The sequence below is a fragment of the Lagopus muta genome, chromosome Z (genome assembly GCF_023343835.1).
Source record: "Lagopus muta isolate bLagMut1 chromosome Z, bLagMut1 primary, whole genome shotgun sequence".
Lineage (NCBI taxonomy): Eukaryota > Metazoa > Chordata > Aves > Galliformes > Phasianidae > Lagopus > Lagopus muta.
In genome coordinates, this window is record NC_064472.1 from 59,129,783 (window position 1) to 59,145,236 (window position 15,454).

At 36.6% G+C, this 15,454-nt stretch overlaps 1 protein-coding gene across 1 annotated transcript in view; it reads right to left on the minus strand.

The window, feature by feature from the left end:
• The window catches only part of ADGRV1 (adhesion G protein-coupled receptor V1), a 251,698-nt gene that overhangs the window by 58,129 nt on the left and 178,115 nt on the right, over nt 1–15,454 (minus strand). The window contains exon 86 of the mRNA XM_048931822.1: nt 13,317–13,495. Coding sequence (XP_048787779.1) covers nt 13,317–13,495 — 179 coding nt within the window. The remainder of the gene's footprint in view (nt 1–13,316; nt 13,496–15,454) is intronic.

Sequence of the window (15,454 nt, forward strand, 5' to 3'; positions counted from 1 at the left end):
AAACTAAAACCAGCTAATAACGTATATCAAAATGCTGTGTTTTTACACTGCATTCCTATAGCAATAGTCATATTTAAGTAGTTCAAATAGAACATATATAAATCACAGGCTAATCATAAACTTGTCTTTTTATAATTTTAGGATGTCATAATTTCCAAATCAGCACAAGTAAATCCTTATGTCTATGCTGGTTCAGAAACTGAGTGGTGTTTGAAACATATGAAACACTGAATTTTGTCCACTATAAAAAGAAAAAAGTCACAATGAAATAATGTACTTCAGCTGCCTAACAATGTATTAAAAAGAGGCATCATCTTCCATTCTTTTAAAAGTACTTAATGATGATGATAATAATTATGATAATAATAGTAATTACATTGTTTTTCTGAAAGCTATAAATCAAAGAGTGAAAAAGCATAATTTGATTAAAAACAAACATCTGGCTTCCATTTACTTTTATACATGGCTATAGATGCCTTCATAAAAATAATACTTCAAAGGCCATGGCAGCTGTACTGAAGGTGAGCATTAATGGTCAGATGCACTCTGCATTGCAAACAGCTCATTATTCAGATAAACCTTGAACACATAACATGTTTCAAAAGAAGTCACGTGGTTGGAGTAAATCAAAACACTGGAAGGCAAACAGAGTGGCATCATGACTCAGGAAAATACTCTATCCCTTCTCCATGATTCAGTGCTTTGGAAATCTTCATGTGGGCATGCTTAGCAAGGACCTTCCCTCCAACTAGGAGGACTGAGCAGGGAAGAGCAATTTCACACTGGTCAGCATAAATTACAGCAGCCTCAAGGTATTCTAAATTACAGTTGGCAGGCCAGAGAGGTTATTCAAGCAGTAGAGGCCAACTGAAATGCAGCATGGCTTTTGCATTGTGATGACTCTTCAATATGCAAGGGTTTCATTTAACATGACTCTCCTCATGGGAAACAGATTTTTTTTGTTTGCTCTGCAACAAGAGAGTAGCTCAAAATAACCAGGGGAGAGCTATCTGCTTGTATTTGCGTAAGGGAGCTCCAATAAATGGCCTCACACTAAGGTGAAAGTAGCAGGGGTTTATAACTGAGTCAAAGGGTGTTGGCTGGAACTTTCAAAGATGCCTGGCAGAGCCCACATCCTGCTAACACTAGCTGTACAGCCTGTGGTTGACCAGCTCTCCCGCATTCTTTGGAAAATTCCTGCCACTTTTTTTAATGACCTGCAAACAAACTGTATGATTAACCCATGTTGGCCAAATTACATGGACTGTGACAAACTATAAACTGAACTCCAATGTTAAGCTGCGGTGCAGAATTACAAAATAATGTCAATTCTGGATTTACTAGAAACCTTCTTACATATGCATGAATTTCATGCTAGACATTTCTAATGAGACATTCAATTTCTTAATTATATTTAAATGTGTTCATCCTCTCACTAGAAATATTTTCCTATCTCCTTCTCTAAAACAGTGTTGCCACTGGTAAGGTCCTAAACCCAAGCACTTTACACTGTCTTATATAAATCAGAGGGTTCCTGACAATGACAGACACGATCAGAAGTCTTAAAAAAGCTGGCAGTCTGCTGAGGTTACATGTTGCAGAGAAGTTCCGTAATGTTGGTAGATTCAAGCCTCAAAGAACAATCTGTTATATGCACAGGATGTGTGAAGTTTCAGATGACAGACATAACAATTGCAAATATTACAGTTCTCTCTGCACGATATCTATCTGGAGCTATTTAAATGTCAGTTCCTGTTGCTTCTAGTTCTGAAAAAAAAATACACTTCTGTAGTTTAAAAAGTAAATTCGCTGAAAGTATGTGGACTTTCTAACAGTGAAGTAAGCAATTTAGTAAATCTAAGAAAATGCCAGGTAAAACAATTTAGAAATTTAACAACACTCAGCAGCAGTTATAAAATTTTGACTCTCTTTTTATCTTAAACAGTGCTTGTTGAGCTTCTACTATGAGTTCATGTCAGTATTGTTACTGATAGGCAAACAAACAAACGTTCTTTCTTATGAGTGAACCACAAATGTTTCCTGACATAATTGATTAAAAAAAAAAAAAGCAACTTTTCTCTCAGTTCTCACCTACTAAAGAACAGCCTGAGAGACTCCAGCCCTTGAGTTCTGGATCAATTTACTCTTAATTAAAAGAGACTTCTGCAATATGTAGAGCTCTGTTTGTTTGAGATTTTCAAGCAGGTTTTTTTCCTGCTTTGTAAACAGACATGCAGCTCTCAGTACAGCCTGTGCAGGACATGGTGCAGAACGGAAACTCGTGGTGTTACAGCTCAGGAGGAAGTACCAGTTGGCTTCCTCATAAATAGTCTGAAAATCTAAATTTGTACTGCAGCACTGTATCCACCTTTGCACAGCAGGAACAGCAGATACGGGCAGAACTACTTGCATGGGTTCCCAGTGCTGGGGCACCCTCAAAGACATGGAGCAGTAGTCCTTGTGCAAGTACTGAGCTGCCTTCTCCAAAATACCATTTTGGTTGCAGCTATGAGTTCATTTTACAGCCTTATTCATCTTTGGACATTCAAAAATCCCTTTCAGTGTGTTATACAAGTTCATCATAAATCCATGGCCATGACGTCCCATCAGTTGTCTCACATGTCACCCCACACTAAGATGTGGTCTTGGTTCAATTTAACCTAATTACCTAAGGGATGGGTAGCGAGAACTAAAGTTAGGGGAAAAATACTTCTCACTGTATAATTTCAGGAAAACAGTTGACTGAGAGTGTAAAGACGTTTGAAAATATCTGAAATTGAGAAAAAGAATAGAGGATGTTCTCTGGGACAATTAGTACAGAGGACGTACTATTCCTTGTACATTAGTAGGAGAACGTTCTGCTATTGAATGCTATCTGCCTATGGGTCAAGGCAGGCATATCCCAGATGAACAATAAATGTTCCCCAAAGCATCTCATACATCTGTGAAATATGTAACCCACATACACAACTCCATTTTGAGATCTCTGTAATCAAACACTACTGCCTCAAGTATAGCACAGCTAAATTTATCTCCTTCGACTCAGCCCTGTACTTGGCGTCATCATCTTATCAGAGTGATGGGGAAGTGGATGATCTCAGGGATCTCCTACTGTCCATACTGCTGCTGTGGATATTGTTTGGTACAAACTAAAATTAAGATGTGTCTGTGTTTGTTAGACTTAAATCAGTTTCTATGTCATGCAGATTAGTTCAGAGACAGGCCTACATACTTTGTCTCACATATAATTCAACACGTAAAAATTAGTTCTATTACTGAATTCAGGTTTCAAAGAAAATGCAAAGTGCTGAAAAATAATTTTCCTGGATTTTATGTAGTGATAATGTAGCAGTCAAATCCTGAGCATTACTGACAGGTTTTTAATTTTCTTTCTCTATACAGCAAATGTCAAGGAAAGAAAGTGAGAGGAAGAGGAGAAGGGGGAGGGAAAAAAAGGATATGGAAAGTTAAACTGGTCTGGTTAAGAAATATAAACTCAGAAAGAGGATCTTACAGAAATTTCAATACTTGCTCTTCCTTGTTTACATTTGGACAGGCTGTCCCAGCAATTTTTTTAAAAGACAACCGCACATCATGTGAATTGTTGACAGCAAATAAATAGCATGATTTGAGCCTATAATCTTTATTCACATATAAAACCCCATAATTTTGCACATTCAGCAATGGAAGTACTAACATATTAGTAACTACTAACCATTGGAAACAGTGGGGAAAATCCGTAAACAAAGAACGAAGAAGTGCCAAGATGCTATTTTGAAATAGAAAAGAACAGAACCTCAGAAGGTTTGGTTTGAGTCAACATGTGCAACAACAGCTTTGTCACTAAAGCAGACGTATTGCATAATGAAGCAAAAAACAATATCTTGTTTTTCTCTACCACTGCTGTTACTGTATAGCTAAACAGTTGGTAAAAAGGGAAAAACAAAATGCCTGGGCATAGCTTTTCTATAATGACAACCCAAAATGGCATCTGTTGTAACAGCAACATGACCCACCATGTTTCAGTCTTTTTATGATACATGGTGTCACCTTTTAGAATAATGTTTCTGAACAATTTTACTCCTAAATTTTGTGGGGTTTTTGTTTGTTTGTTTGTTTGTTTGCTCGTTTTTTCCCCACTTTTCTACTACTCTTTGGATGTAAATCCTATGGAAGCACCAGTTACCCAAGGAGAAGAAGCAAGGCCCTGGCACAAGCACAGAGTTAGCACAGTCCATATTCCCTAGGTGCTGGATGCTCTGGAATGCCTCGGGAGATTGTTCTGTAAGACCCAGAACTCTCATAGTCCTCTGAATTTCACCAGGAAAATAAGCTGGAGAAACCTGCTAGAAATTTTTTAGATCAGGGTTGTTGTTAACACTGCAAGTTTTAAATTATATAAGGAAATAAATGACTGATTTTATCATCTTATTCCTATTTAAAGCTTCTTCCCCATCTTTATCATTCATTATCAACGGCTTTAAAATAATGAACTACAATTATGGTCACTTTTCTGATTTTTTTTTTTTTTTTTACTATTTTTTACATTTTGTCATTTTGAAGAAAATGTTCTTCTGGTACTGACTCTTGGGGCAAACATGCCTACTTAGAATACTTTTTCTGTCCATTCTTTAAAGGCAGGACTTTCATATAAGTCTACCTGAAAAAGGACATGTTAGCATACACAAACTGTAAAATGCATGTAAGGGTTAGGCCTACAGCCTGCCATTGGCAGGAAACATGACAAACTGTCATACAATTGTGCTTTTTTTCCTCTCCGCACAGCATTTAGTACTTACTTTTTGTTTTTATATCTGTATGTTTTGTCCTCCCTTACAAACTTCCTCATGGGTTGTATCATAATAAAAGCCCAGATCAAGCATGTATTACAACCATTCCTTTTATGAGCTTTCTATACTCTGTGCAAGCCATACTGGCAATCAAATTTAAAGTTGCTTAGAAAACTAAATCTGCTAAAGTTACATTCCTTATTCTCAGGTGTATCTATGTCTGTGAAACACAGTCACACATTCTGGTCCTATTACACATGAGAGACAAGAGTTTGTCTTCCTAAAGTACTGCTGACTGCACTGAGAACAGACAATGCCCATGCACTTCAAGTAACTAAATGTGAGCACAGAACTGACCCACTGCAGAACAGTGCTGTGGTAAAGTTCAAGAAAAAAGCTCTTTTTTTAACTATTTTCAGAAAGATCAAATAGGAGAGGCTAGCTTTGTTTACTTATTATAAACAACATGTCAGTGTCAATGAAGCAGTTCCAGCCAGATGCTGGTATTGATCTCAGAATTACTTTTTTTAGCATTTCCTGTTATATTCTAGCCTACCAGATGAAGGCTTTTCTAAACTGCTAGATAACAGGCAAACCAAGAACAAGCTTTTTTAGTAGCAGTAGGTGGTATCCTGCTAACTAAAATCATAAAGTAGGACGGCCTACACTGTTAATTTCTTACACAACTGAAAGGAAGGACCAAGCTTTTTAAAGCTATTAGTGGCAGTGGTACAAATCTTCATTCTGTGATCACTTTGTCTTACACTGTCATCACAAATGCAAATGCAGACTTCAGATGAGACTCTGGAGTTTTGCTCAGGTACAAAGTTGCCCTCAGGTTAAGCTGTGTGAAGAATGAATCCCCAAGGACATATGGGGGTGAAGCTTTCACCTATAAAAACCTCTCCTTGCAACCTTGTAAGCAATGTCGATTTCTCAGACTCTTAAAAATGGTCAAGAATTTTACCCTCAAGAAATAACAAACATTTTTCCCAATTCACTATTTAGAATTTCACCAGTCAGAATTTCCCCTGTACTGTAATGCTTTAGAACCAGAACACAGGAATTATGCCTCTTTCTGATGCACTGACATTTGCTTAGCATTAACAGTAAATATTTCCCAAGATCTTTTAACTGTTGCTCAGATCAGGCAAGTAAAATGTATATATTACTTGAATATTTGTCCAGTAATATGTACAGGGTACTGTTTCTATTCTAGTGCAATACAGACATGAGAAGTAACTCATCTGAAGTATTTCTCATTCAGTAAGAAAGAGTTCAGTATGGTCTGACCTTACTGAGAAGGGCAAAGAAATGAATGATGAGAACTCAGCCAGTGAGAAATACGTGTTTTTCCACCCACTGCTTCAACAAAAAGCTCATGCGGCATTTGTCTCCAAATCTAGATGTCCAATCATTTTGAATTGAACACTGGAAACAGCAGTTTGCTGAAGGTCCCACCTAGATGCTTTGCCAATGAACAGAGTAGAAAGGAAATGGAAACAGAAGTGGCTGGGATAACAGGACACAGAACCCAAAGAGAGAGGAACATGCAGGAGGCATTTCCATGTCTGTATGGAATATGAAACAATGAACAGGCACCAGGTGCTGGGAATACACATCCATTCATCACACAAGCCTCTGACAGCATTTCTGACAGTCCAGCTAAAACTGCTGAATGTTGGCTTATTCTTGCCTTCCTGCCTGCAAAAACTTTGTGTTTCAAAAACTTTGATCTTAAGAACCAGGACTAAATTCAGCACTTCTGAAGTAATACAGGGAGAGAGACAAAGGAAACTTAATCAAAATTCTTGCCCAGAAATTAACTCATTCAAACTAGAAGATGCCTTTTACTGAGAGCAGCACCAGCACTTGGAATTAAGAAAGCAGAGCTGCATGACAGAGAACAGCCAAGGAGTAGTGTCCAGATGTTGTGCCAGCAATGAAAGAGCCATGCATTGTGGAAATACTCATAGAAACTTCCAGTATTTTGTCTGTCAAGGTTAAACATCTATGCATCAGCATAGCATATGCTTAGAAAGAAAACATGACTGCATCTGTGGCAAATTATGGTTTATAGGGTCCCCATTTTAAGTAAAAGCAATAATTAGAAGTTCTAGGGGCTGTAGCCCTTGGGGGAGGGGGGGGGGGGAACAAAACCTAAATGGGGAATAGTGACTGGAAAGATGCTTCTGGAAGATTTTATCCTTGTAAGAGCATCAAAACAAATGATACTCACTGAGTAAGAACTTACATAAACCACCATGAATATATTCAATCTGACTGTTTTGTTCAAGTTAAGGCCTGTTTTTTACCCTTCCACCTATGCCAGTGAATTAAAACTTAACAAATCTTTGATGGGCCTTCACGCTTCCAATCTCAGCAATACTTATAAGTAAATGTTTCTCACCACTTGCATAACACCGCATATATAAGCAGGGCATAATCACTTTGCTACTTTCAAGATCTCCTCTTCTTTGCTACATTCAGAAATGATCTGAACCCTGGTCGCTTGCTAGCATTTGTGCTTCACCTCAAAAGTATCTTTAGAAGTATGTGTGACTTTTATGCACAGTCCAGTGCTTCACAAACCACTAATTAAGGCATTATCTAAGAGAATTAGTTGTCTCCAGGCTTCTGTTTTATCAGTAGTTTGGGCTACAACCCAAGAGCAGATGACTCACTCAAAGAAACTGATTATTCAGAAATCAAATGCACTGCGTGTTTTATTTGAAATTCAGGTCTGACTCTCTCACAAAGATCACAAAGTGCCCCTGACTCACTTCTGTTTGAGGAAGCATATGCCTGGTATTGGAACTCATTTTTAGTGAAGCTCTTTTCTTGATAAAATTGGTCATGGCTCCTAGTTATTAATATGTGCCTTGTGCTGTGCCCAAGTGCAAGAACTTGATTCAGTGAAACAGCAACGTGAGTAACAGGAAGGGTAATAACTCTTAGTCACAAACCAAAAAAAAAAAACCCAAAAAGTTCATCATTTCCAGCTTTCTGTGTTCTTGTTTTCCCCTGCCCTATCCCAGAATCCCAGATTCACTGACATTGCTAAAAAATGTCTTCCTTGTCCTGTTTTGCACATAAGGTAGTAGTCTTTTTTTTTCCCTGAAAATGAATGTTTCTGTACACTTTCTTCGTTATTTCTCATAATCATGGCAGATGATACAAAGAAGATATCTTTGTCAGAACATTTAGCTTAGCCTTTCTATGCTACTAGATGCTACCATCATTATTGCAGACATCAAATCAAAAGTTAGTTCTACAATTCCAAAGCACTGTATATGATACATGTGGTTTCTCAGTACTCAGTCTGTTTGCCACAGAAAAGAGGAAAACATATTTATCAGATGGGGTCTCCTGACATAAAGAGGGGATCATTTCATGGCTTGAGCATAAAGATTGCACTAGAAAAGAGATGCTTCCAGAAACTGGAGAGATTGGAGATGGTAAGAAAGCTCACAAAATTGCAAGGAGCAGACATCCAGGTCTCAGAAATGACTGGAAAAAAAAAACAAAAACAAAAACACATCCCGAGAACCAGAGGAAAAAAATATTTTCTTTCAATTCAAAAAAGCTAGACTAAAGCTTAGCTAAAATTGTGCTGGAAAACCATCTCTTTTTTTTTTTTTTTTTTTTTTTTTTTTTTGCAACGTCACAGCTGGCAGGGAAATATTTGTTTATAAGCTTTTATATTTGTATTCTATCATGGATAGTCATTTCTATTTTTCTCAATTTGAAAGGTTAGTTGTTTTACTTTATGTTCTTTAAAAAAAAAAATAGGCCTTAGGTCTATACTGGGGAGTTAAGTTTCAAGCAGAAGGTCGTTTCAGATTCAAACCTTAAAGTGGCAACACATTTGTGCACAAAAGTACTTCTTACATGTACGAAGAAACATGCTTTAATATGATAGCAGATAAGATTTTTCAAATTACCCAAGTGCATCAAAAGCTCCAGCTTAAGCTCTACTGCCTTGTGATTCTGGCCAATTTTACAGAGTACTTTTCCTTCTCTTCATGGAATGTTATAGCTCTGGACAACCTCTTGAGTAGAGGCCCAGCGAATGAGACATAATTAACCCTTAAAACTCAGATTTGTGAACAAAACGTGATACAGTTAAATAAATCTGGCCTCTAATCTCATAAACAGATGAGTTAAGGCAGAAGCCTGCAACTGGTGATATTCTACTGACTTCAGTTTTGAAATTCTTACTCCTATGTAAGTGTAGACAATTACATTTTCAGGGTTATATGAAAGATTAGAAAGTCACTTCATTGTCAAGGATGCCCATAAAGTCCTTTTGCTTGCTTCTTTGTTTTTTAAATTTAAGAGTTGTGAGTTGCCATGAACCCAAACCCAGCTTCTTGCATAAAAAATGTCTGAACTGTTGCATATCTCAAGTTATTCAACAGTTTTAGGTTTTTTGACTGTACCGAGTATACTGGCTTCCAAAAGAACTATCTACAGTTTGTAAATCCTTGGTATGACTATCAGTTATTCAGCAGTTTGAGGTTTTTAACTGTACCACCCATACTGGCTTCCAGAAGAACTATCTACAGCTTGTAAATCCCCTGTAAGGCAATCAGAGGTACGTACTAAGCAAATAAGGCTAGCATTTTTCTTCAGTCTAACCACCAGAAAATGGGATAAAGTTGGGGTCTACTGTTAATGTAATACTTCAGATCTCTCCACTATATATTGTCTCTCTTTGCCAATATTTCAATTTGCCTTCAAATGTTTTCCACCATACCAGCTGAACTGTATTTGTATTTCATAAGACTTTTGCCTATAACTCTTGAAATCAGGTGAGAAATAAGAAATATGTTTTTTTAAAAAATGGAAGAGAAAAGATTATTTGGGTCTGTATTATCTGTACATCATAAAAGCTCAGAAATACTGAACGATGACATACTTTTTTAAGACTGATATTAAACTGCCTAGTTCAGAGCTTAATTCCAAATTCAGTTATTAGCCAGCTGAAAAGATCTGACTCTTTTCTCAATAATCTGCCCCTTATCACAAAAAAAAAACCAAAGAAACAAAAAACATTAATGCCTTAGCCATCACAGTAATTCTTAAGCAAGGATATACCTTTTAGAGCGTGTTGAGTAGACACCAAAGTAGACAACATACTTGAAATTTTACATCAGAGATTTCATTTATAAACGTTGACAAACCTTGTTGTATGAGAACTCAGAAAGTCTAAATGGCCAGATGGTAAATGTGTTTGTGGACTCCTTCTTCATTTCTCTTGCATTGGAAAACAAGTAGGCTGCAGAGAATATCCTTGCTTTGAAGTTTCATTGCATGATTGAGCAAATAGGTAATACGTACACAAGTAATACAGAAGGAGTAGTTACAGACAACTCCATCTAAAATAACTTGTTATTCTTTTTAAAAGACATGAGAACTAACACATGATTTAAAGAAGGTATCAAATCTTATTAATTTTTGTGGCAAAGTATTGCATCAAAATTTCATACAACCGCTTCAGTTTCCTTCATAGATATCCATCTAAACTGCCTCTTATCATTCAAACCCACTTGAAGCAATTGCCCATCTCACTCCAGAGATGTCTTATTTTATTTAATTTATGCCAATATTCCTTTCATCAACAATTTTCACTTCTCCTTATTTTCACAACAAATTCTTAACTTTTTTTCTGACTTCTTTTCAAGGAATTTTACTGTTAATTCTTCAGTACCATCCCTATGACCTGGCTCTGCTCAGCTTTGGTAGACCACAAATCTCTTCTCAGTGCCATGGGTTAGGGAAAAGCTGCTGGACAGATATCTTCAACTGCCTGCATAGGAGTGGGAAAGGGTGAGTCTGGGCAAGAGAGTGAGTTCTGGGCACCAGAAGCTGAGCAGAGAAGGTCTTGGAGTCCACAGTATTGTTTTGCACTGCAAACTCCACTCTAAAGCCTTTCGAATGCCAGTGAACTGGTAACTCCCGAGCAATGGAAAATTAGCACAGGGAAAAATAAAAGAACACTTTCTTGGCAGCTAGCACATGCACACATCACTGAGCTATGATCCAGAAACATCATGCTACTTGGTGGTATCATGGTATGGAAAAATTTCCCTGCATCATAACAATTTTTTCATAATGCCAAACAGTGCAGTGTTCATACCATACATAAGCTCAGTCAATTATGAGAGATATTGTACTATCATGTGAAAGATATAAGATATTATGATGGGTAATCATCGTCTGTATACTAACACCATCACCTTGGCAGTTAGTTTTATACTGTTACATACTATGAGAATTATAAAATACTGTACAAAACATATTTGTGTATATCTAAAGGCATCATAACTAAAGGAAGATCATTTCCTAGCAGCTGTTTTGGAGTACAAAATCTAATACAGCTCAAACCTTTTTATTACATAAAAGCATAAGTTATATAAGTTTCAGTTTTTAATTTCAGCTATTAATTGTACCCATGGCAGGCTAGTTAGGAAGAAAACAGTCAGCCAGACACCACAGAAATGCTAAAATGAGTTTCCTGAGAGATCAATTACTTAGGCTAGAGCTAGGATAGCAGGCTCCACTGCTTTTTTTTATTTTGACCTGTCTTCCAGCTCCTACATGAAATGAGCTTATTAGTAGAAAATGATTGCTCTCAAAATATTTCTGATGCTGATTCTGAAGTTGTTTTGCAATTGCCTTGACTCTGGAAATCTGTTTGTTACTTTTTCCACTACTACATCCTGATTCTGAGAAAATAAATTAAGTGATGTAGTTCAATCCTCTTTCCTAAATTCTGGCTTTGAAAGTCTTCTTTGTATAATTATGAGGAACTTTTTAACTGTTCTCCATGCTAGGATTCAGCACTGATGCTATTTATGAAAATCCTTGCCGTTATCTCCTTACAGTGCTCATTCTTACTGAGCTGGACTGAGCTGTGGACTCATTAGGCTTAGGATGATTTCTCGCATTTGCCTACTTTAAATGCTGGAAAAGTTTTATATTTAATTTGGGCAAGTGATCTGGAATTACTAATTTTCCTCTACCTAATAATTTTGTCAAAATGTAGGGATTTTTTAAGTAGATGTCAAAAACAAAAAGCAGCTGTAAAACTGTATTTCACTGCATAATGATACCATTAGCCTGCTGTCTGATTGCAATCAAAAGACTTGATTAAACATATTTCTTGTGTTTACCGTGTACAGAGAAGTATTCTACTGGGAAGAAAAGTTTAATACTATTGTCTCCCATGTTTGGAGAAGAAACATCTGCATGTATGGCATTGTACACAGCTGATGCAGCCCTGTCATGTTTCATTAATATCTCAAATGGTCTGCCAGTTTGGACCTCCTGGATGAGAACTGGTGTCTCTTATGGTGGTGGTAAAACTAGGCTTCCAGTACTCAGTGTAGCTCATTGAGCTACAAATGAGCTTATCCCTACAATATAAAACACTTGTACGAATACACATATGCATGCAGAAGACAATCACATATGTACATACACACACAGACAATGAATCCCAGCATCTACTTCTCAAGTAATTTCCTTTCTGTGGCAAAAAAAATAAAACAGTTTCAGTTGCACTGAATTTCACTGGGTTACAAAGGTATGATGGATGCTGCACCTTTGTGGAAGACGGATGAATGCTCTCCTGTTTTATGCCTACTCTGCAAGCACTTTCATAAGAAGTTTTCATAAAGAAATTTGTACATCCTTAAATTAAATAGAAGCTGTGTGTTTACTTTTTGCTGTACAAGGAGTATGTAATTATGACACAAAGTAAGTAAGAATAGTAGCCTCATATCCTAGAACAGCTATTATCATGAATTAACTTTGCCAGAAAAGATGTCAGAGTCAAAGAGAAGAAAGGATAACAAAAATATTTAGCTATGTATTTTTCCACTTAAATTTCTGAAGTTATACATAGATGTATATATATATATTTTAAGTAGCACAGTTTTCTGAGATTACATATAGCTTTGAAAGGATTGAATTAATTACTGGCATTACAGCAGTGTTCAAACTAAGAACACTTTGGAATGCAGTGTATTCAATATTCCAAATGAAAGAGTACAGAAAGTTTGACATGTTAATGTAGTAACATTGGGTAGCAGGAAATATTTTTAATAATCTAAGACAAGAGGGTTGAAAGTTTCCTTGTTTTTTTTTTTTTTTAACGTATTAATAAACTGTAGAATTAAATGGAAGAAAAACACAATGCTCAGCTCACTTCTTCAGTAGTGGCCACTTCTGTCCTTCATGTTGGAACTGCACAGTCTCAGAAAAGAATAAATAATTCACCCACAAGACAGACATGCCAGAGCTGGCTTCACCAGGGCTCAGACCAGGATGGAACCGTGGAGAAAGTTTGCAGCACTGTGTATGGGTGATATGCTTGCTTCATCTCGATTCAGACAAGGAAATCCCCTGCCCATTACTGCACTTGGCCATATGCACATTCCCTTGTCTACTTGCAAGTAAATTAGAAATAAAATCTAGAAGCGCAATTGCTAGCTGACAGATATTTGAAGTGAAACTTACAGATCACTGTAGACCAGGCCATAAATCTGTGCTGTGCTGTGATGATAGATGCCTCTCAGGATAATTAAAAGCAGGATGACAATAAAAGCTGGAAGCCCCCAACTCAAAAGGAAGTAAAGTAGATAGCGCCGCTCTGTGTGTTCATCATTCATCACCAGTACATACCAGAAATTAACAGCCTGAAGAACAATGCAGAATATTAATAAATATATTTAGTGGATGTTCAGCTATCCCCCCCAGAAAAACAACGTCACTCCAAACATTATAATACAATGCATTTCTGCCCTACTATGTGTGTAAATATAAATATTTTTCAGTACAAATAGTTCTCATTTTCTTCTCCTAAGTAATCAAAAGAGACTGGTTATAAAAGAAGTATACTGAATTATGTAATTGTTAGATTTTCAATCAGACTACTGATGACAAGAAGACACTCTATTTAGTAGAAAACTTAATTTTTGCAGTGCAAAAGGATAGCTTTTTTCTTGGATTTCCATACTCTCATACCAAAGACTGTCACATAAGATTGCTGAAATCTGATATGCACTGAAAGGCTTTGAAGATATCGTTCAGCTGTATTTATAATGCTGGAAACACACTAGCCTCCTTCAAATTTTTCAACATATAGTATGAATGTAAGAATATCATTACAACCTTAACATAACAGCAAATAACAGTGCAGGCATTCACATCAGAGGCCCTGATCAGAAAATAGAGTCATTATCCAAGGTCTTTGAGCATGTGATATCTTGTTGATAACTTCTTGATATCTTCTTAGTTTCTCTACCAAAAATATTTGATTTGATACCTAATAAAGTTTGTGTCTTCCCAAGTGGTATGTCTCTTTTTCATTTTACTTTGGAGAAAGACAATTGTAGGAGTTTCATTAGAAGAATCCTATAAGTTTTTATCACATTTGATAACTTTTTCTGACTTTCTACCTGTTCTCTACCTGGAAGTAACTCTTGGTGTCTAAAGAGATAGCCCACTTGATTTTGTTGCTGCTTTATACTTGGGCAGGATATACTTGGCCTGTCTGCACAGAGGACTGAATTGAGGAAGAAAACTTTTATTGAGCATTAATAGAGATCTGGAGGTCGTATAGAGGGAATGGGATGAAAAAAAGAAATGCCCACATATGGAGTGCTGCTTCCAGTTCTGGGCTGAGAACAAGAGAGACCTGGATATACTGGAAAGAACCCAACAGAGGACCAAGAAGTTGATCAAGAACTTGTAGCACATCTCCTGTGAGGAGAGGTTGAGAGAACTGTGACTGCTTAGCTTGGACATGAGGAGACTCAGGGGGATCTCATTAGTGTCCATGAAAACTTGAGGGATGGGAGTGATTAAATGGGAGAAACACTATTCTCAATGAAGTCCGTTAGCAGGATGCAATACATACATTAAAATACATGAAATTCCATCTCAACAAAAGAAAAAACTTTCTAACCCTGAGGGAGGCTCAAACACTTAGCCAAGTTGCCCATTTTTTTATTATGCACATTTGCATGTTACTGTTTTCTAATAAATATCAATACCATCCATGATCAGAATATACTCTGCAAAACATTTCTTCACTTCCTCCACTTCAAACCTATCGTACCAGCCACAATTGTGCATGCTCCATCATTATTTTTGACCTTCCAGCTGAGATTAATAAAGGAGTAATTTTTACTTTTTCTAGCTAAAGAACATCTGCTTCAAGCTTGTACCTCTACATTCTCTTACAGTCAAAGAATAAGGGACAGGCATCTTCAGGAACCCAGTTATCCTTAATCATATTCAAACCTTTCCACCCACTACAGAAGGATTTCATATAATAATGTTGATTTATATTCTTGCAGCTGTCTATTGCTAGGATATGTGAAATCTATATGAAATCTAATGACAAGAAAATTGCAGTATCTATGAAATTTTGTGGATTCCATCAGCCAACATGTTGTGTATAGAGATTGAATTTTTACAAATACTTAATTACTGGTTTGTGGATTGTTCATGTAAATCTCAGAAGTTAATTTTTTTAATGTTTTTATTTCTGTTATTTATATAGCATGAACATAAAATACTTTCTATCGTAAGTCATAAACAACATTATATTTGCTAAAAATATGTTTTCAAAAAAATTAGAAGTTCAGCAA